The sequence below is a fragment of the Mastomys coucha genome, unplaced genomic scaffold, assembly GCF_008632895.1.
Source record: "Mastomys coucha isolate ucsf_1 unplaced genomic scaffold, UCSF_Mcou_1 pScaffold11, whole genome shotgun sequence".
Classification (NCBI taxonomy): Eukaryota; Metazoa; Chordata; class Mammalia; order Rodentia; family Muridae; genus Mastomys; species Mastomys coucha.
The window spans coordinates 14998756-15018558 of NW_022196893.1; the positions used below are offsets into that span (position 1 = coordinate 14998756).

Consider the following 19803-nt stretch of genomic DNA (forward strand, 5'->3'; position numbering starts at 1 on the left):
CTTTCTGGGCGTCACTGCAGGCTCTACGCTTGCACTGGGCTTCCTGGCGTTCTTGTGAACATCCGGGTCACTGTCTCAGACGGACCAATGAGCGGAGGCCCTTGAGTCAGGGGGCGGACCCTAGGCGGTACAACATGGCGGCGCTCGGCACGCAGCTTCCGTGACCTGTAGCCGCGCGCGTCTGTGTTTGTAGCTGAACTTGGGTGGGTGCGGGCGGCTCCGCGGGGCAGAAGCCGGAGAGGGAGCCATGGGAACGGTGCACGCCCGGGTGAGAGGCTCCGCGGCGGCTGGGCGGGACATGCGCGCCTGGGCCTCGGGCAAGGGCGGCAGCGAGGGTGTGGGAGCTGCTCTTGGCCAAGGCTGTCGCGGTCCGGGAGGGCGGTGGTGATTTGCCCAAGGTCATTCCGCGGAATTTTCCCGGGTGACCTCACAGCACCGGCCTCTCGATAGGATCAGGGCGTGGAAGAAGGGTCTATCAGAAGACAAGACACAAGTTATTTTGCACTCTTGTTTTGCACTTTTCAGTTACTATTATGTGCATGAGTGTTCGCGTGTGTGTTTGTGCACTTTGTGTGCAGAGCCTGTGGAGACCAGAAGGGGGCAGGTGATCCCCTGAGATTGTAGTTCCAGAGAGTTGTGAGCCTCCTTGTAGGTGTCAGGAACCCCACTCTGGTCCTCTGCAAGAGCAGCAGGTGCTCTTACCTGCTGAGCCCATCGCTCCAACCCAGTACTGTTGCTTAAAAAAATGTGTGTATGTGTATTCCTGTGTGGTCATGAGGAGGTCAGAACACAACAGTTGGAATCAGTTTTCTCCTTCTACTATGTGGAATCTGGGAATCGAACTCTTGGTGATTAGGCCGGAGGGGCAAGCTCCTGTGCCTGCCAAGCCGTCATCGCTTTTATTTGCCACCTGGAATTGGGAATCCTCCTATCTTGTCTCTGACTTTGGCTTTGTAGCCCAGGCTGGCCTCGGATTAGTATCGTGTCTGAGCTTCTGACAAGCTTGTGTCAGTATCCTTGACTCAGTCACTGCAGTTGAATCCTTGACTGTGCCTTTCGTGACGATTCTGCCAGTTCACGTTTTCATGTCTCCCAAGGTCTGATGAACAAGTCAGTTTCTGCTTAGGGACACAGAGATCCTTCATGACCAACTCCATTTTTGGGGGGTTGCGGGGCAGTGAATTGCCTTAGTTCCAACCAACAGCCAATGTCAGTGTTACTGAATAATAGTTGATTACTTACTGCCAAACTTACATTTTTTTTAATTGTTTCCAAAAAGCCAGAGAATTACAGAGTTACAGAGCCTCAGAATGTCCTAAAGTCAAGACATATGGAGCTCTGGAGCCAGCACCACTCAGTGTGGACACCATCACTTGCCCTGTGATAAAATCCCTGGTAATATCCCTTTACTTCCAGCAGCACTTAGCAAAAGCAGCATTTAGCATAAGCATCTCTCCCAGAGCTGGTTCCCACACCACTGCACTAGAGACACACTCTTTGAACTATCCTGTTGCCCTGGGTTTATTCCCTACCCGATTGCTCATGGCCACATTCAACTTTACCTACCAAAATCGTCATGTGACTTAGAACTCAAGTTCATTTACTTTTCCAGTATCTTCCTGAATATTTCAGAAACCTATTAGACAAGCTCCTCCCTAGCAACACAGGTACCCTCTGGGCAAGCACTCACTGAGATCGCTTTAAATATTTTCCTTCACTAGGCTGTCAGGGCCACCAGCCTTGAGCTCAGTCTGTAGTCAAAGCTGACCTTGAATTTGGAATCCTTCATACCTTTGAGTAGCTGGGGTTATAGATCCAGTAGCTAGGCATGGTGCTACACACCCTTAATCTCAGTGCTCAGGAGGCAGATACAGTTGAATCTGTTGTGAGTTCAAGTCCAGCCCTGTCTACTCAGTGAATTTTAGGCTAGCCAGAGTTATATAGTGAGTCCCTGTCACTATATAACTAAACAAAACAAAACAAACATCAAGCAGCATGTAGTGAGTGAATCTCCTCTAGAAAACAGGTCATGGAGGATCCCGAGCTATGGCAGAAGTGTGAGCCACAGTGACATCTGCCCTCCGGATTGTGGGACTGGTGTTCTCTAATGAACTTTATTTCATGCTCTGCCATCTTAGGGACCATTTGGAGTTTTTTAGAATGATGGGATGCAAACTTTGCCCACACAAGGCGTTCTTGCCAACTGTTGGATTACAGATGGATCCACATGCACATTCCCCCTTGGCTAAATGTTTCCATACTTAGAAGTTAATAGTGATTTAGTTTTAAGAGTACTAACAGCAGAAAACCAATGAACAGTGACATGAAATGACGTATTTGTCATCCTTGCTAAGGGCCCACATTGGTGTGGAACCATTGCCAGCCCAAGGGCTAGGGTTTTAGGCATACTCCTGCCTTTTTCTTTTCCCCTAAGTTCAAAAGAACAAAATAAAATTGTCCTTAATCAGTATCCCATGAATAGGAATTGAGTTCCAAAAAATAAAAAGAAAGAAACTGTCTGAAGTCACAAAATTCTAACATTTAAGAGGTCTCCCTTTGGCATGGTGGCTGTAATCCCTGAAAGGTGGGAGTTGGAAGCAGGAGGATTAGGGTTTCAAAACTGTTCTTGGCTATGAGGTGACTATGAGACATCGCTGGGTTTGTGAGAACCTGATTCTGACCCTTCACATGGGTGTTCTCTTTGTCTGTGTGTGTCTGTCTCTCTCTAGCATACACACACACATAACCACACTTAGTCAGAATGGTTCAGAGGTGATATTTAGCATGACATGGTGGCTCCTGCCTGTAATTGCAGCACTTAAGAGTCAGAGGCAGGAGAATCACAGTAAGTTCAGGGCCTGTGTTCCCGTCTTAGTACCTCACCTCCCCTAATGATAGACAACATTTAAGGTGGTACCCAGACTATGCAGGGTACCAACATGGCCTCATGGTGAAGGTGCTTACACTGGCTTGGAGTCTAGGTGTGTCTCCCCCTAGGTCCTCTGAGGACCAGTCTTTAGGGCACGTGTGGGAGGAGTCATGATCCTCTTGGGTTCTTTCCTGACACTCAGAACCTGTGTACAAGGTTCATGTGGCAGAAAGCCTTCAAGCATTTCAGGAGGAGAAGGCAGTGGCAGCCCCAGAGTCCCCTTGCTTCGCAGATGTCAGCACTTGTGAGCAATGTAGAGAGAGGCTTGACTGCAGGAAGCAGCCGGATCCTGCCTGCCTGTTCTTGAAAGTCCCCTGAATTGTTCTCTGAGTCCACTTCAGGGATGCTTGGATATCTCTGCTACTAAGTGTCCCAGTGACTTAGGGTGTCCACTCACGGGAACAGGTTCCATGTTGCACGTACACACAGATAAACCACTGTAGTGTGTGTGTGTTATGGATCTGTAATTGTATTTTCCAGTCCTCCCAGCCCTGCTTACCCAGCCCTAGCCCCAGCCCCCAGAAGCTTATTAAGAAGTTGCTCTTGTTACTATTTATTTAGTGGTAGAAGGTCTTCTCCCTCAGCCTCCTGGTGCTGGGATTATAGCCATGTGCCACCATGGTTAGCTTTGTGGTGCTCTGAGGTGTTCTGGGGTTATTCTGAGTTCATATTACCACTTGGAAGCAGGAGCAGGCTCAGGAGGCCTTTCAAAGAGAGCCTTGGCTACACAGAGCATGTGAGGAAATACCCGAGCTCGGAAAACTAAAGAAAAGGAGCAAACAAGTTTGGGAGTACAGCTTGGTGGTGGAGACACTGCCAGCATTTGGGTTGTGTGAAGTGCCTGCTTTCTGGCCCATTGACAAGCATGTGCAAGGGCTTTTTGAAATCTTTGTTTTACTTACTAATTCCCAGTGAACATGCTTATTAAGCACGGTCCCCAGGACCTGCACCTGCCCATTGGCCTACACCGACCTTCCCTGTGTGTCCCATCCTGTCCCCAGCTCCTCACCCTGAGGAAGGGAGCAGTTGTGTTGGATTTCATGACACCACCTGAAGCCTAAAGGTGGAGGCTTGGCTCCTTCTCATTGTAAGTTCCTCTGTCCCTTGCAGAGTCTGGAGCCACTCCCATCCAGTGGAACTGACTTTGGAGCACTGGGGGAAGAAGCTGAGTTTGTGGAAGTTGAACCTGAAGCGAAACAGGAAATCTTGGAAAACAAAGATGTGAGTATTCTGTGGGACATCCTGATCTAGTTTCTGGAGTGTTCTCCTGGTAAGCCCCTATGGAGAAGTGAAGCAGCTAACACGTCTCCAGTCGACTTCAGGACAGTAGCTCCTTGTTCCTCGGGCTCTCCTGGGTGACAGTTGATATGGCTGGTTTAGGCGAACACGTTTTTTTCCTACTGAAAAAATAGAACAAAAGGTTTTTCATGGTTGGAGAGATGGCTCAGATGGCCTAGGTTTGGTTCCCATTACCCGTAGGGTGGCTCAAAACCACCTGTAGCTCTAGTTCTAGATTCTAGAGTCTAGAAGATCTGACAGCCTTGCACACATGTACAAGTACAAACATGCAGATAAACACTCATACATAAAATAAAATTTAAAAAGTTTTTCAAAAAGAGACTCATTATGCTTAAGTCTATATACATATATATGTTTGAATTATGCATGTATGTATGGATAGATAAATGGCTGAAATTATAGCTAGCTAGCTAGCTAGCTAGATAGATAGATAGCTGAAATTATAGATAGGTAGGTTAGATAGGTAGGTAGATAGAGATAGGTAGGTAGGTAGGTAGATAGCTGAAATTATAGATAGGTAGGTAGGTAAATAGATAGGTAGGTAGATAGATAGCTAACTGAAATTATAGATAGATAGATAGATAGATAGATAGATAGATAGATAGATAGATAAATGAAATTATAGATAGGTAGGTAGATAGATAGGTAGATAGATAAATAGGTATTTAGATGGATGGATAGATAGATAGATAGATAGATAGGGAGAGAGAGAGAGATAGATAGACAGATAGCTGAAATTATAGATAGGTAGGTAGATAGACAGACAGACACACAGACAGACAGACAGACAGCTGGCTGAAACTAAAGACTTGTTACCAGCAGAGGATGGCATCCCAGACAAATGCTCTACCAGAGAGCCACAGCCCCAGCTCTGGAGTTTTTATTTGTCCCTTTCTCTTAGAAGAGTCAAGGTCATTCTTTACTGCCTTGTGACCTCTCATGGATCTTCATCCTACATCAAAGACTGGGTGTGGCCCAGGTTAAGAAGGTTGGGCCTCCAGGCCTGTTAGGGTGATCCTGGGTTGTTTGGCTGGAGAGGCCAGAGCTTGTTCATTTACTGTCAAGCAGTACAGACTTGGCAAAAGCTAAATCTTAAAGTAGGAGCACAGGGGCTGGCAACAAAACAAGCAAATAATACAGGGCTGGAGAGATGGTTCAGAAGCTAAGAGTGCTGCTCTTCAGAGGACTTGGATGGACATCCAGCACCCACATGGCAGGTCGTAACCAACTGTAACTCCAGTCCAGGGAATCTGACACTGCCTTCCAGCTTGTGTGGGCACCAGGCACTCATGTGCTCTGCAGACAGACATACATGTAAGCAAACACCCATACATGGCGGAAGTTCAGAAAAAGATTGAAGTCAGGAGCAAGACGGCTACTGTGCCTGAGAAGACCCCACCCCTTGTCTCAGACCCTGCCGCCAGCTTCAGTCCCAAGCTTCTTCCTGTGCCAGATATGGTGACCTCTGTTCCCTTGTCACATTTAGGTGGTGGTTCAGCATGTTCATTTTGATGGACTTGGACGGACTAAGGATGACATCATCATTTGTGAAATTGGAGATGTCTTTAAGGCTAAAAACCTCATTGAGGTGAGTTTGTTCTCTGTGTGGCCCACATTGGCTATAACTTCTGAGGAGTCTGAGACCCACAACCTTGCTCCCAGCCTCTCATTGCAGAGGACCCAAGTCTGGAGAGCGCCTCCCACAGCTTACATAACTTTCGGCTGTCCTTACCTCTGTTCATCCTGAGGAAGGACAGGTCTGTCCTCTTGTCTGCTCCACCTGCCTATCCTGTACTCTCACTGACTCAGCACCAGCGCTGTCCCTGGGTTCTGCTGAGCCCCTTGGGATCCTCTGTGGATACCCTCTCCATATCCCAGACCCTTGCTCTGTTTATCACATAGACTCACTCTTTCCTGTGTTAGAGTAGGGGATTATCCTGTGGCTCCCTCTTGTCCTGCCTTTGGATCACACTGACCTGCCCAGCAGAGGTCGTCAGCAGTGTCCTTGTGGCCCAGTTAACTGGCTCCTCTCAGCCTCCTCTTGCTAACCTTGAGCAGTGTCAGCAATATAGCAATCAAAAGTTTGTGTTTGTATAGCTTAAGGTACTGTTTTAGGACAGTTACATCAAGAGGTGTAAACTGTCACAGGTGGAGAGCAAATTGGTGTGAATGTGCACGCTTCCTTGCCATGCGCGGCGACCAGTGTGGGCTCCTCCTGCACGCTTCCTTGCCATGCACGGCTTGACCATTCCTGGAGGCCAGTGTAGGCTCCTCCTGGTTCTTTTGAGTGTGTCTCTCACGAGGATGAACCCAGGTGGCTGGGAGCGCTGAGATTCTCTTTTGTCATTGTGAGGGCGGGCCTGTCTCTCAGTACACACGTGGGAAGCCTCACTCCAAACACTGTGTCCTTGCCATGTCTCTCTGTGGATGGGTATTAACTAACTTGAGTGCTTGGTTCTTATGCATGGCTGTGTACTCAGTGTCTTACTGTTGTGTCACAGCGTGCATGGTACAAGTAGGGTTACTATGTCAAAGGGCACGTGGTCTGTCACTTCAAGAGTCAGCATATTGGTCTCCAGGGAGACCCACCATTCCACAGCCCTTCAGGAAGGATGGGCAAGGTCCACTCCCCAGAGCTGAGAACCACGTTCTCTAAGGTCTCGCCACCCATTGGACAGAGTGTGGTTTCATTATTCCAATTAGTATATCAAACACCGTAACTCACTAAGTGATCTCACCAGCCTCAAATACTGTCTGTCCATCTGTCTGTCTGTCTATTGACATTCATCTCTCTCCTGTTTTGTTTTGTTTTCCTTTTTTTCTTTGTGTAGCCCAGGCTGGCCTCCTCTTTAGCTCGTCCAGCCTTAGTCTCTGAGTGCTGGGATCACAGAGATGTGCCTGTTTTCCCTTGGGTTCTCAGCTCATTCCCAGGAGCTCTTTGTTACTTTGTCCCCAGTGTCTTTCCTGTCACCTTTTCTTCCTGTTCATCCTTGGCCTTTTCTGTGTCTGGGCACTCACTCCCTGTGCTGGCTTCTGACTGTCTCAGTCAGCTTCATCTCTTCCTTATGGGACTTCCCAGCATTTCTGGCTATACAGCTCTCAGTGCAAGCATTTATAGGTCACATGGCTTTAGTGCTCGCATGTCTTGGGAGAGCTCACTCTCTTGTTTGTCCCTCTCCCAGGTAATGCGGAGATCTCATGAAGCCCGGGAAAAACTGCTTCGCTTAGGAATTTTTAGACAAGTGGATGTTTTGATCGACACGTGTCATGGTAGGTGTCATGGGGGAGTGTCCCTCTGATTCTACCCTGTAGCCTCCAGGGTCACAGAGCAACCATGTAGTTAGATGCAGAGCCCACCCAAAGGTTTCTCAGGCAAGTCTCAAGAGTTAGCTGTCTCAAAAGCAGCACCTGTGGGTCACATTGCAGTAGAGGGTGGGCAGGGCCATGATCTAATTTGTGGGAAAGCTCAGTAGGTCAGAGAAGAGTGGGAGCACCTGGGGACACTGGTGAGTGTTCAAGTACATTACCTTATGAAGTGGAGGCTCTGAGCCTTTTCGGTAACTTGTCTTTGGCCCTGTAGTGAATGATACATACAGTTCAAGCACTCAAGCCTGCCCCGCCTCCTCACTCAGTTCAGTGCCTTTGTTAGTACTTGGTTCAAAGCTCTCCAGTCCCTGCTGGAATGTCTCTTGACAGCAGAGGCTAGCTTAGGGCTTTGTAAGCCGGTCATTGTGCATGGCACACTACATGTCACTGACCCTGCTGTGAATTGTGGGCTTGAGGGAATGGTGATTGTGAGTGTGTGCTTGACAGTCATGACAAATGAACCTTGTGCGTGTCAGGTGTTAAAGTTGGATGTGTCAGAGCAGTAAAGTAGAAAATAGAGGGCTGCTGTGGCGCACACCTTCAGTCCTAGCACTCGGGAAGCAGGGACTGGGGGTTCTCTGTCTAGGTGATGAGTTCTAGGCCAGTCAGAACTTCACTGAGAGATCCTATCTCAAAAACAAACAAACAAACACCAGGCCTGCACCAAGGCTCCTCCCACCCCACCCCCACCCTGTGCCTTCCACCTCCAGCCTGTTGAGACCATGTGGACATTACTATAGGCATGTAGCAGGAACACCCAGCAGGTGTCCTGGGTAGAAGGCAAGAGCTATCCCTTCCTCTGAGACCACAGCCCTGCAGGGTTTGCCATTCTCTGAAGAGATCACCCCAGGCCTTGGTGGGTTGTAAGGTAGAAACCTCCAGTGCAGACACTGCTCACACCCCGCTGGATAGCAGACATTTAGCTGTACTGTTTCAAAATCTTTATGGTCCCCAGGCAGTGGTGGCGCACGCCTTTAATCCCAGCGCTTAGGAGGCAGAGGCAGGCAGATTTCTGAGTTCGAGCCCAACCTTGTTTACAGAGTGAGTTCCAGGACAGCCAGGGCTACACAGAGAAACCCTGTCTTGAAAAAACAAAACCAAAAAACAAAATCCTTACAGTCAAATGAATCCCGGCTTTGATGCTGGCTGACTCAGATCATTGTCAGGGACCTCCCGTGCGGTGGGCCCATTCCCAGCTGGGGTTGCTTTCAGCACAGAGAGTCGAGTCAGTGTCAAGTTTAGAGTTCGGTTTTGGTTTGTATGCACGTATTTGTGCAAGTATGTGTATGAGTGTGAGGACAATTTTCAGGAGTCAGTGGGTCCTGGGAATCGAACCAAGCCTGGCAGGCATGGTGGCAGTGCCTTTACCAACGAGCCATGCTGACCCTTTTAAAAAAAGATTTATTTATTTTATGTATGTGAGTACACTGTAGCTGTCTTCAGACACACCAGAAGAGGGCATCAGATATCATTACAGATAGTTGTAAGCCACCATGAGGTTGCTGGGAATTGAACTCAGGACATCTAGAAGAACAGTCGGTGCTCTTACCCACTCAGCTATCTCTCCAGCCCCCATGCTGACCCTTCTAATACTTGCTCCTTTAGGTGAAGATGCCCTGCCAAATGGGTTAGATGTCACCTTTGAAGTGACGGAGCTGAAGAGACTGACGGGCAGTTACAACACCATGGTTGGAAACAATGAAGGCAGCATGGTAGGACATGACTCCATTGCTGTCTAGAGCTCTGAGTGTAAGCTTTGAGATGTGCCTGTTGGAGAAATGGAGTTGCTGTGGAACCTGCTGGCTTATGGGCTTGGTGTGATGTTCAGTGTTCCTTCGGCCTCCTAGAGCTGGTCAGCCTGAGCTGGAAGTCATTTGTAGCCATAATAACCCTTGTGCTAGGACAGATGAGCGTGCTAATGGTCTTGTTTACACTCCTGGTCAGGAGGTTTGGGGTTGGGGCAGGAGACTTCTGCCTTCCAGCTTCCCTGGTGCTCAGTGTGGCACCTGGTCAGTCTTCATGGGGTGCCGTGTGCTTGGCCAGGGAACCTGTGGGAAACAAAGCCTATTTACACTGCTTTAGTGCCAGCTTCGTCCTTTGCCCTCCCTTAGGTACTCGGCCTCAAACTCCCCAACCTTCTGGGACGTGCAGAAAAAGTGACTTTCCAGTTTTCTTATGGAACCAAAGAAACTTCCTACGGCCTGTCCTTCTTCAAGCCACAGCCTGGAAACTTCGAGAGAAAGTAGGAAGCCAAGCAGGTCCTTGAGCTCACTGGCCTGGTGTAATTGTTAAAGTAGATGGCTGGCATATGAAATGACACCTGGCAGCCAGCCACCTCCACTGAGGCTGCTGTCCTGAGGATGAGCCCCCGTGTAGCCAAACGGGGACTGTTGTTTAGCTGTGTGCAAGCCCCGTGGCTCACTGTTAAAACTCTGTCCCATTGCCTCCTAGCTTCTCTGTAAACTTATATAAAGTTACTGGGCAGTTCCCGTGGAGCTCGCTTCGGGAGACGGACAGAGGAGTGTCTGCCGAGTGCAGTGTGAGTACACCAGGCCCTGGGGTGGGGTGGGGGTGGGGTGCACAGGCAGCGAGTTTATTGACTAGAGAGGGGAATGGGTGGATGAGTGCACACTTCACCACCCGGTGACCTGCCCCCTACCTAATGCAGGTAACCATGGGACAGAGCTGGTTGGGGTCTATGCTGGTCGGTCATGTGGCATCTGTGCTCCTGACTGACTGGCACCCAGTGCTTTCTCCTTGGTATCCCCTTTTATTTTTTTTCCTAATCTTTTTAAAGAGCACACCCTGAAAGAGTCAAAGCACAGTGCTTTCCACCTGGAACAGTAGGTGTGAAAGGAGCTGGAGTGTGGAATGGTGTGGGGTTGGTGTGGGTGCACTGGGGAGGGACATGCAACTTGCAGCCTCTAAGGCAGCTGTGTGAAGGACAAGACTGGGCGGAGCTTGCTGTGTCTTTGGTCACCCTGAGTGTAATTGGGCACTGTAAGGGTGCACCATCTGCCCTGTGAATCCTGACAGTTACTGTGGAGACAGCAGTGTGCTGCCCTGTGGAAGTGGCTTGCTTTCTAAGTGCTGCCCTATGTTCAGGAAGAAGCTATTGGGAAGCTTCACTTCCTGTGGGCACCTGGGGAGAACATGAGTCTCAGGCCTCACGCAGAGTCACTGCTGCTCCCCACTTTCTGGAGGCGCCTCAGGCCTGTGCACTCCCCTGTGTGCTGAGGTGGACACTTCCTGTGGGCACCTGGGGAGAACATGAGTCTCAGGCCTCACGCAGAGTCACTGCTGCTCCCCACTTTCTGGAGGTGCCTCAGGCCTGTGCACTCCCCTGTGTGCTGAGGTGGACACTTTTGGGCCACACTCTTGTATACCAAGGGTGTGGACTGGCCTTCAGTTGGTGTCTCCTCACCTTCGGTAGGTGGCCTTGTGTTTTCCTCCAGGCCTTCAGACTGCAGAGCTCACTGGGATGCTCTCTGGGGATCCTGGCACCTGGTGTCCTTGCTAGTGAAGTCACAGCTAGTCCCAAAGCTCCCTGACATCATGACATTCAGGGAGAATGGGGCTGTTGTGAGCTAGAGTCTAGGGCAGGCTGTAGGGCAGGCTGCTGGGAGGACCTGTTGAGAGAGAGGCAGGAGGTGGGTCCCTCGGACCTGGCCTTTGTTCCCTTTGGCTGTGGAAAGAAAACCCTTGGCCCCTTGTGGCTTGGTCTTCTCTTTCTTCTGGGTCGGATGCAATCAAGTGACAGCTCATTGGGCCCGCCTTGAGCCAGTCGTGGGGGCCGGTGGGTGTGCCATGTCGTGTGTGTCTTACTGTGATGAGACTGATAACCGCTATTGACAGTCACCCGCAGCTTTTGGGTATGGCCCTGTTCCTTCACCAGCAGCTCAGAGTAGCACTGCCCTGGCTCAGTTTACAGCCCTCCCCTCGGCCTTCATGAGTTCTCTTCTGTTCCTCCTCCCCCTAGTTCCTCCCATTGCAAATGGTTTGTCTTTGGGCTGGGCCTGAGGCTGGGGGGAAGATCCCTTGCCAGCACAGGCCTGATCTATCCCTGGTGCTGAGGAAAGAAATGATCAGGTGTGTTACTCAGAGATTTCCAAGAATGGCTTACAGCAGCTTGTTCCAGTGTGGACGGATCAGCACAAAGCTTCCTTCCCTGTGTTTGCAGTTTCCCCTGTGGAAGACCAGTCACACTGTCAAGTGGGAGGGGGTGTGGCGAGAACTGGGCTGCCTCTCCAGGACTGCTTCATTCGCTGTGCGGAAGGAAAGTGGACACTCATTGAAGTCGTCTCTCTCGGTAGGACTTGCTCTCTGTGTGGAGAATGTGTTGACAGCCCTGTGACCCATCGGCCAGTCTCTGCTGATGTGGGGCTGACTGAGGTGACAATGAAACTAGGTGGTTGGGACAATGGCCTCTGGCTCCACATCCATTGCCTCTTAATAGTTTTTGTAAGTAACATCAGTGGAAACAGAAATTAAAAGAAATGCAGTGACTGAGGGTGGCTGCTGGGCTCACTCAGGGAACAAAGCTGATCGGTGTCAGTAGGAAACTCCCTGGTGCCTCTGGGTGTACTATCTCAGAACTTTAAGCTTTCCTGGGAGGATAGGTGTAAGGCTGTGGGCCTGCTCAGCACAGCCCCAGACCTTGGTGCCCTGCAAGTGTTATTGTCCCTGGAGCTGCCTGAAGTGAAGATGAGAATGCCTTACTCATTTTCTTTCAGCACGCCATGGTCATCGACTCTCGGAATTCATCCATCTTGCCAAGAAGAGGGGCCTTGCTCAAAGTCAACCAGGTAGCCTCTCACCACAGCCACTCCCTGGGGAGCCGGTGCACTGTGCACGGTAACACAATGCTTTGTCTGTAGTTGGCAAACTCATCCAGTAGTGTGTGACTCAGTAGTGCACTTGTCTACTGAGCCCACCTGCAGGAGGTCCTGGGTTCCATCCCAGCACCACAGATAGGAAAAACCACTCTAGAATTGCCTGCAAGGGTTGTTGACTCCACTCTTAGGGCTCATGTCCTCAGAATCAGCCCTTGTTCCTTGTATTTTATCTTGTGTCTTTCCCCAAGGCCACACTGGTTGGCATGGCAGCTTCTTTGGTGGTGTCACATAACAGCTAAGAACAGAGTTAGAGGACCAGCGGTAGGCAGGACTGTCATGCAGAGGCCTGCAGGGCCAGTTGAGGGCAGTGCTGGCGCTGGTGCCTGTGGGAAGTAGTGTTAGTGCCTAAAGGTGATGTGGTCAGCTGGCCTGCAGGCATGGGGGACCTGGGTGACACTGTGGCTGTGGTGGTCCATCCAGTCTCATGCTGCTGCTTGTAGTGCTTGTGAGTAGGACCCTGGGGTATCTGTTAATTAATCATGGTTTCTGTTGCCATGATGAAACACCATGACCAAAAAGCAAGTTGGGGAGAAAGGGGCTTATTCAGCTTACACTTCCATATTGCTGTTCATCACCAAAGGAGGTCAGGACAGGAACTCAAACAGGGTGTGAATCTGGACACAAGAACCTGGAGGCAGGAGCTGATGCAGAGGCCACGAAAGGGTACTGCTGACTGGCTTACTCCTTATGGCTTGCTGAGCCTGCTCTTGTAGAACCCAGGACCACCAGCCATCATGAGCTGGGCCCTCCCACATTGATCACTAACTGAGGAAATGCCTCACGGCTGGATCTCATGGAGGCATTTCCTCAACTGCCTTCCTTCCTCTCTGAAGACTAACTTGTGTCAAATTGACACAAAACCAGCCAGGACAGTGCCCAATCTTCATTTTTAGAGGAACAACTAGTGGTGAGATTCATATGTAAAGTGTTCCTGTCATGAAAGCGGCTCACTCTTCAGATGCTGAGCAGGCCAGTGACTTCAGAAAGGCACAGACAGTAAAACTGTTATTTCATGGGCAAGGTGGTGCTTAGTAGGCCCTGTGTCCCATGCATGACCTGTGGCTTCTTCCTTCAGGAGCTGGCAGGCTACACTGGAGGAGATGTGAGCTTCATCAAGGAAGACTTTGAGCTTCAGCTGAATAAGCCTCTTGTGTTGGACTCGGTGAGTCTGTGGCCTACGCTGTACCCGTGGGACACTGTGCCTGTGGAACCCTGAGCCCGGAGCACTGGTATTAGTCCAGGGCTGCAGTGCTTTAACCCGTCTGCGTGTGTGGCCTGCCAGGCTGCACTGGGTCCTCACTCTCAGCTCCCACAGAAGTCCAGCATCCTTTCCTCTCTGCTGCCCCTGCCTGTGCTGTGCCCATGCTCTGATTTCCCTGTGCCTCTTTCCTCCCATCCCCCAGCCGAGCTCCCCTAGCCGCATACTTTACCACTGCTTCCCTGTGAGTTTGTACTCTAGAGTGGTGGCCAGAGCACGTTGATCATCACAGTTGCACCCCTCTGCCCGCCCTGGCTCACAGGCTCTTTCAGAGGGGTGGGGCTCTTCCTTCACAGGCACGTGTTGTGTTCTTCATCTGCCTCCTGCTGCAATAACGTCCTTTTGTTACCTGTCCATGTGGCCTCCTGCTCCAGGCTTTTAGGAATTTGGCACAGGCATGTCTCCAGCCACCTTCTCTTATCTTCCAGCCTTGGGGTTGAGGGGTTGAGGGGTGGACGGCTCCCCTGTACTTATTCTGTAGAAGCACCCATCTGTTCATCCGTTTACCTACCATTTGCCACCTACCCACTCATCTGTCTGTCTACACATCCTTCTTCCATCCACATAGTAACTAATCATTCTCTTACCCCCCATTCGTGTGCTCGCCCACCATTCTCTTACCCCCCATGTGTGTGCTTGCCCACCATTCTCTTACCCCCCATGTGTGCTCGCCCACCATTCTCTTACCCCCCATGTGTGCTCGCCCACCATTCTCTTACCCCCAGTGTGTGCTCGCCCACCATTCTCTTACCCCCCATGTGTGTGCTCGCCCACCTGCATCCTGGCTACCAGATACTCTGAGTGCTTATATCAAGAGGTGGGAGGAATGGGGTCGTCTTAGTTAGGTTCTATTACTGTGATGAGACACTGTGACACAGCAACTCTTACAAAGAAAACATTTAACTTGGGGCTGGCTTACAGTCTGCAGAGATTTTAGTTCATTACTGTCATGGCAGGAAGCATGACAGCTTGGAAGCAGACATGGTGCTGGAGGAGCTGAGCGTTCTTGATCTGCAGGTAGCAGAAGGAGACTGTACCACACTGGGCATAGCTTGAGCTTATAAGATCTCAAAGCCCGCCTCCACGGTGACATACTTCCTCTAATTAGGCCATACCTCCTAGAAGTACCATTCCCTGTGGCCAAGCATTCAAATCCATGAGCCTATTCTACCACACGGGTAGAATCCAAAGAGAACAGGAGGGACTGGTGACTGAGATGGGCAGAGTTGGGGCAAACTGAGAGCAGAGAGCAGTAAAGGGCAGAGACGCTAGCGAAGGGAATGGCTTAGTGCAGGTGATACCTGCCTGACTCCTGGAGGAGGAGGAGCATCAGAGCAGTTAATGTCTGAGCTCAGCAGGCAGTCAGGAGCAGTGGTCACTCAGCTTTGAAGTAAGGCCAGCCGAGGAAGAACCCTGGCAGCTGGGCTCCTCTGTCAGCCTGAGGCCACTTCAAAAGAAAATGTTGATTTTAAGAGATGGAAAAGAGGGAACTGGGAACAAACCCCAGTAGAATGGCTCCTCTGAGGCATCTAGGAGTGGGGGGCGGGGAGTGGGTAAGATGGGTGGATGTGTGGGTGGGTGGGTGGATACACGGATGGATGGATGGATGCACAAAAGGGTGGGTAACAGGATGAATAGATAGATAGATAGATAGATAGATAGATAGATAGATAGATACAGGATGAATAGATAGATAGATAGATAGATAGATAGATAGATAGATAGATAGATAGACAGACAGACAGATGATAGGATGAATGGACAGGATGAGAGTAGGGGGTTCAGGATGTTTGACTCTGGCAGGAGCTGGGATCTTCTCTGCTGGTGGGAAGACAGAGTGCACATGCCCCAGAGTGGGAGCATGTGTGAGGCGAGAAGGAGGGAAAGCAGGACCAGGCTCTTCTCAGGAGTAAGGCGAGCTGCCTTCCAGGCCAGAAGTAGTTGTGTGTGCAGGCATGGGTGGGAGTCTGCTGAGGCCCTTGGTCTCCAAGAAGCAGAGACAGGCCTCATCCCAGAGGAAGGGCAAGAGTGGAAACAACATTTCCATGAACAGTCAGAGCATGAGTCCCATGCTGCCAGCACTGTCATCACTGGGCCCAGTGTCGGGAATGTCAGAGTAGAGCACGTGCTTCTTGACTTCCTTCCTGAATCTAGCACTTCCTAGGAAACCTGCTGTTACATTGAAAATGTCTGAAGGGCGGCCTCCTGCTGAAAAGCTAGCTCAGTCTGGCCAGCCTTCAGACTGCAGGCCTTCCCTTGGCCTTCCAAAGTCTACTACAAAGGTGTGTGGCTCCCAGAATGCCATGTGGACAGATGGGCACATGAGTGTGCCATTAGACAGTGGTGAAGTTGGGGGATTTCACCTCGTTGTTGCCATGTGGGGACTGTCCTGTGTGCTGTGTGGCCCTGCCCACCCACTTCCACTCTCTCTAGCCCTTCCCACTGAAGCATATAGAAAAAGACCATCTGAACAGCTATGGCATTTATAAGGACTGCTCAGTCCTACACATGAGGGCCTCTAGCTTGGCCATGAGTGTTCAGGAGGACTGAGGGGTAACCTACATGCTTTGATGAGGCTGCCATTGAACCTCCTAACTGGATCCTGCTGCCCCTGATGGGGAGCTAAACAGACATCTCTACATTGTGTGACTTGGGGAGTGGTGTAGCTCATATGGACCTTCAGCCTGGGGGGTGCATACCTCAGTCCCCTCACATTTTAGGGACTGAGCAGATGTAAGATCTCATATCTGGGGTTCTGGCTGTCCTCTATCAGTCTTATGGGCCTGACTTCTCATGCAAGCGGGTTCTATCCTGGCAGGAACATAAGCTAAGTCCCTGCTGCACTTCTGGGTGACTTTGATGGAGTTTAAAGTAGCCTCTGACTGAGTTCTTCAACCTTACCACCCCTGGTCCTCATGGCTCCACTGTTGGCTCTACTGTGCATGCCAAGAGCATTCAAAGACATGCAGAGTAGAACCAGTTTCCTGCTGGATCTTATGGAAACAGAAAGAAACACCGTGTTTGCCTTTGCACAGGTATTCTCCACATCTCTCTGGGGTGGAATGTTGGTGCCCATCGGTGACAAGCCATCCAGCATTGCTGACAGGTCAGTGTGGCAGAAGCTCCCCACCTCCCCTCAGACTTTGGGGTTTTATTTTTATAGAGGGGGAGCAGTATTCACATCGCTCTGGAGTTTTATGTGGAATCAAATTGTGAAGTATTCAGTATTCATACTTTATTGCTTTTTTTTTTTAAAGAATTATTTATTTTATGTGAGTATAGTGTCACTGTGTTCAGACACACCAGAAGAGGGCATCAGATCCCATTACAATTGGTTGGGTTGTGAGCCACCATGTGATTGCTGGGAATTGAACTCAGGACCTCTGAAGAGCAGTCAGTGCTCTTAACCACTGAGTCATCTGTCCAGCCCTACTTTGTTGCTTTTTGTTGTAAAACTTTATTGTATTAAATTTTTCCTCAGCCAGGCATGGTAGTGCAGGCCTTTAATCCCAACACTTGGGAAACAGAGTCAAGGCTGCACAGAGAAACCCTGTCTCAAAAAATAAAGAAAAAAATTTCCCTCTTTTTTCTTTCTTTTTTTTTTAAAGATTTATTTTATGTGTATGAGTACACCGTAGCTGTACAGATGGCCGTGAGCTATCATGTATGTGGCTGCTGGGAATTGAACTCAGGACCTCTGCTGGTCCTGCTCGCTCTGGCCCCACTCGCTCTAGTGTAATTCACTGTAGCTGTCTTCAGCTGCACCAGAAGAGGGTGTCAGATCTCATTGTGGGTGGTTGTGAGCCACCATGTGGTTGCTGGGATCCGAACTCAGGAAGAGCAGTCAGTACTCTTACCCACTGAGCCATGTAGAGTTGAAAATAAAGGCACGTTTAAAAAAGTAGGATATTTAGTCCTCCTGGGGACAAGCCTGCCTTACCCTGGTCTGCCTCCTTTTGGTCAGTTAGGAGTGTGTTTGTATATAGAGAATGAGCTGTGTCTTATCTGCTATGTTTTATGTGCAACTTGTCTTCTTATTTGTTAAATGTTATGAAGAGATCAAAGAGTGATTGTTCACCGAGTCATGGGAATGTCTTTATAAGTAACGTTTTGTGCCTGAATGTGTGTATATGCATGAGTGCATACATGTGTGCAGGTTCACATAAGCCATGGCACATATGTGGAGTTGGCTCTCATCTTCCACCTTGTTTTGAGTCAGGGTCTCTTGATTTGCTACTGTGCTGCACCTGGCTGGCCCAACCTTCCAGGTAACTCTGTCCATCTCCATCTCACTATAGGAGTGTGGGGATTGCAGTTGGATGTTCTGCATCTGGTTCATGTGGGTTCCAGTGATCTAGCACCCACATGAGAGATCACAATATCTGTAACTTCAGTTCCAGGAGATCAAGGCCCTCCTCTGGTCTCCTCTGGCACCTGCCATACATGTACACAGACAGGCATATAGGCAGAACACTCATACACATAAAATAAAAATAAGTAAACCTTTAAGAAGCACCCAAGAACAGAGCTTACCATTTGCATGCATTATTAATTAATATCAGCAGACCTGTCAGGAAAGCTTTGCTTAGCAGTCAGACAGTAAAAGCATTTGTGAACTTCTGAGCTCTCTGAGTTTGTATGAGGGTGTTGGAGAGACGCCACAGGGGCCTTGCTCCCTGTGTGTTGTCTCAGCCTACTGGACCACTCTCCCAAGGCAGGACAGCTTTCCACATGGATGACCATTGAAAATTAAACCCTGCTGGGAGGAGCCTTGCATTCTTTTATCCCACCACTTGGGAGAGGAGAGGCAGCAGTTTGAAGCCAGCAGGGCTACATAGTGAGACCTTTTCTAAAGTCTATCTGTATAGATAGTGATAGATATAGGTAGATACAGGTACACATATACCTAAAAAATTAGAATGTGCTCCCTCAATTACAAAGTGTTGCAGGAGGTTAAGGTAATAAGGAACTTGACTAACTTTCAGGGAAGCCCTGGGTTCTATCCTTAGCAGTTAGAATGCAGTAGAATTCATTGTGGAAAACCAAAGTAACACTCATGTGGTCTGTTTGTGGCTGGTATCAATGGCCCCTCTTATGCTATGCATCCCGATGTGTGATGGACTCTGCCTTCTAACCCCGTGTACCTGGGAGACTGTGGTTGGGATATGTGGTTGGGAGTGAACCCCATGGCGGGTACCTACCTACCCTTTATAAGGGATGGTCCCCCTTCCTTGTTCACCTTCCCCTACGTGTCCTTGTGTCTCATTGCTCATATCCCCAGAGGGAGCTGCTGTTGGGTTTTGGTAGATTTTGGTAGGTGTTACATGTTCACTTGCATCTTTCCTACCCCCTCCTAGTGTTCTGCTGTGTACAGACAATGTTATACAAACCAGCCGTGACCCTGCTGCCGCCTCACTTGCTGTGGGTCTTGTGGATCTTCATCTAATGACATGACGCCTGTCACTTTGCTGCAGGTTTTACCTGGGAGGCCCCACGAGTGTCCGAGGATTTAGCATGCACAGCATTGGACCCCAGAGTGAAGGTCAGTGAGTTTACACTGGGAGACGTGTGCTGCTTCCCTCCTCTGTGGGCTGTCATTGTGAGGGCTGAGGCAATGGGAATTGCAGTTTGCAACAGTGCGAGTATCAGCACCTCCATCTGTGTAAGGATGGGACCATTTCCAGCCACCTTGCCAGCCCCTGCGCTTCATGGACAACCTTTGTTCAACCCAGCAATCCAAGTAGCCCTGTGCCCTCCGGTGTACCCCTTCTCTGAAGATGCGGCAGGCCTCGTCTGCTGTAGATAATTTGTCTTACCCAGTAGAAGCAATGTAGCTCTGTGACTGTGCATAAGGTGACTTTTCTTGAGATTTGTTTTGTTGTTTTAAACAGACAATAGCTCTATCTACTATTGCTGTAATCCAAGTTCAGAAGCTATCCTGAGAACATCTACTTTTTTTGTACAATTCAAATTTTATTGATGAATAATATTTCCCGTTACTTTTTAGTATTTGTAATTTTTTTACCAAGATAATATAAGATCTTCTATTTTTTTTT

The 19803-nt window shown here is 49.5% G+C and overlaps 1 protein-coding gene across 1 annotated transcript in view; it reads left to right on the forward strand.

The window, feature by feature from the left end:
* The first annotated feature begins 103 nt into the window (after window positions 1-103).
* The window catches only part of Samm50 (SAMM50 sorting and assembly machinery component), a 25447-nt gene continuing 5747 nt past the window's right edge, over window positions 104-19803 (forward strand). Inside the window, exons 1-12 of the mRNA XM_031351337.1 lie at window positions 104-268; window positions 4040-4150; window positions 5715-5816; window positions 7411-7498; window positions 9200-9306; window positions 9706-9836; window positions 10046-10133; window positions 11775-11903; window positions 12328-12399; window positions 13565-13651; window positions 16783-16853; window positions 19222-19289. Of these exons, the coding sequence (XP_031207197.1) occupies window positions 248-268; window positions 4040-4150; window positions 5715-5816; window positions 7411-7498; window positions 9200-9306; window positions 9706-9836; window positions 10046-10133; window positions 11775-11903; window positions 12328-12399; window positions 13565-13651; window positions 16783-16853; window positions 19222-19289 (1075 nt within the window). The 5' untranslated portion in view covers window positions 104-247. The remainder of the gene's footprint in view (window positions 269-4039; window positions 4151-5714; window positions 5817-7410; window positions 7499-9199; window positions 9307-9705; window positions 9837-10045; window positions 10134-11774; window positions 11904-12327; window positions 12400-13564; window positions 13652-16782; window positions 16854-19221; window positions 19290-19803) is intronic.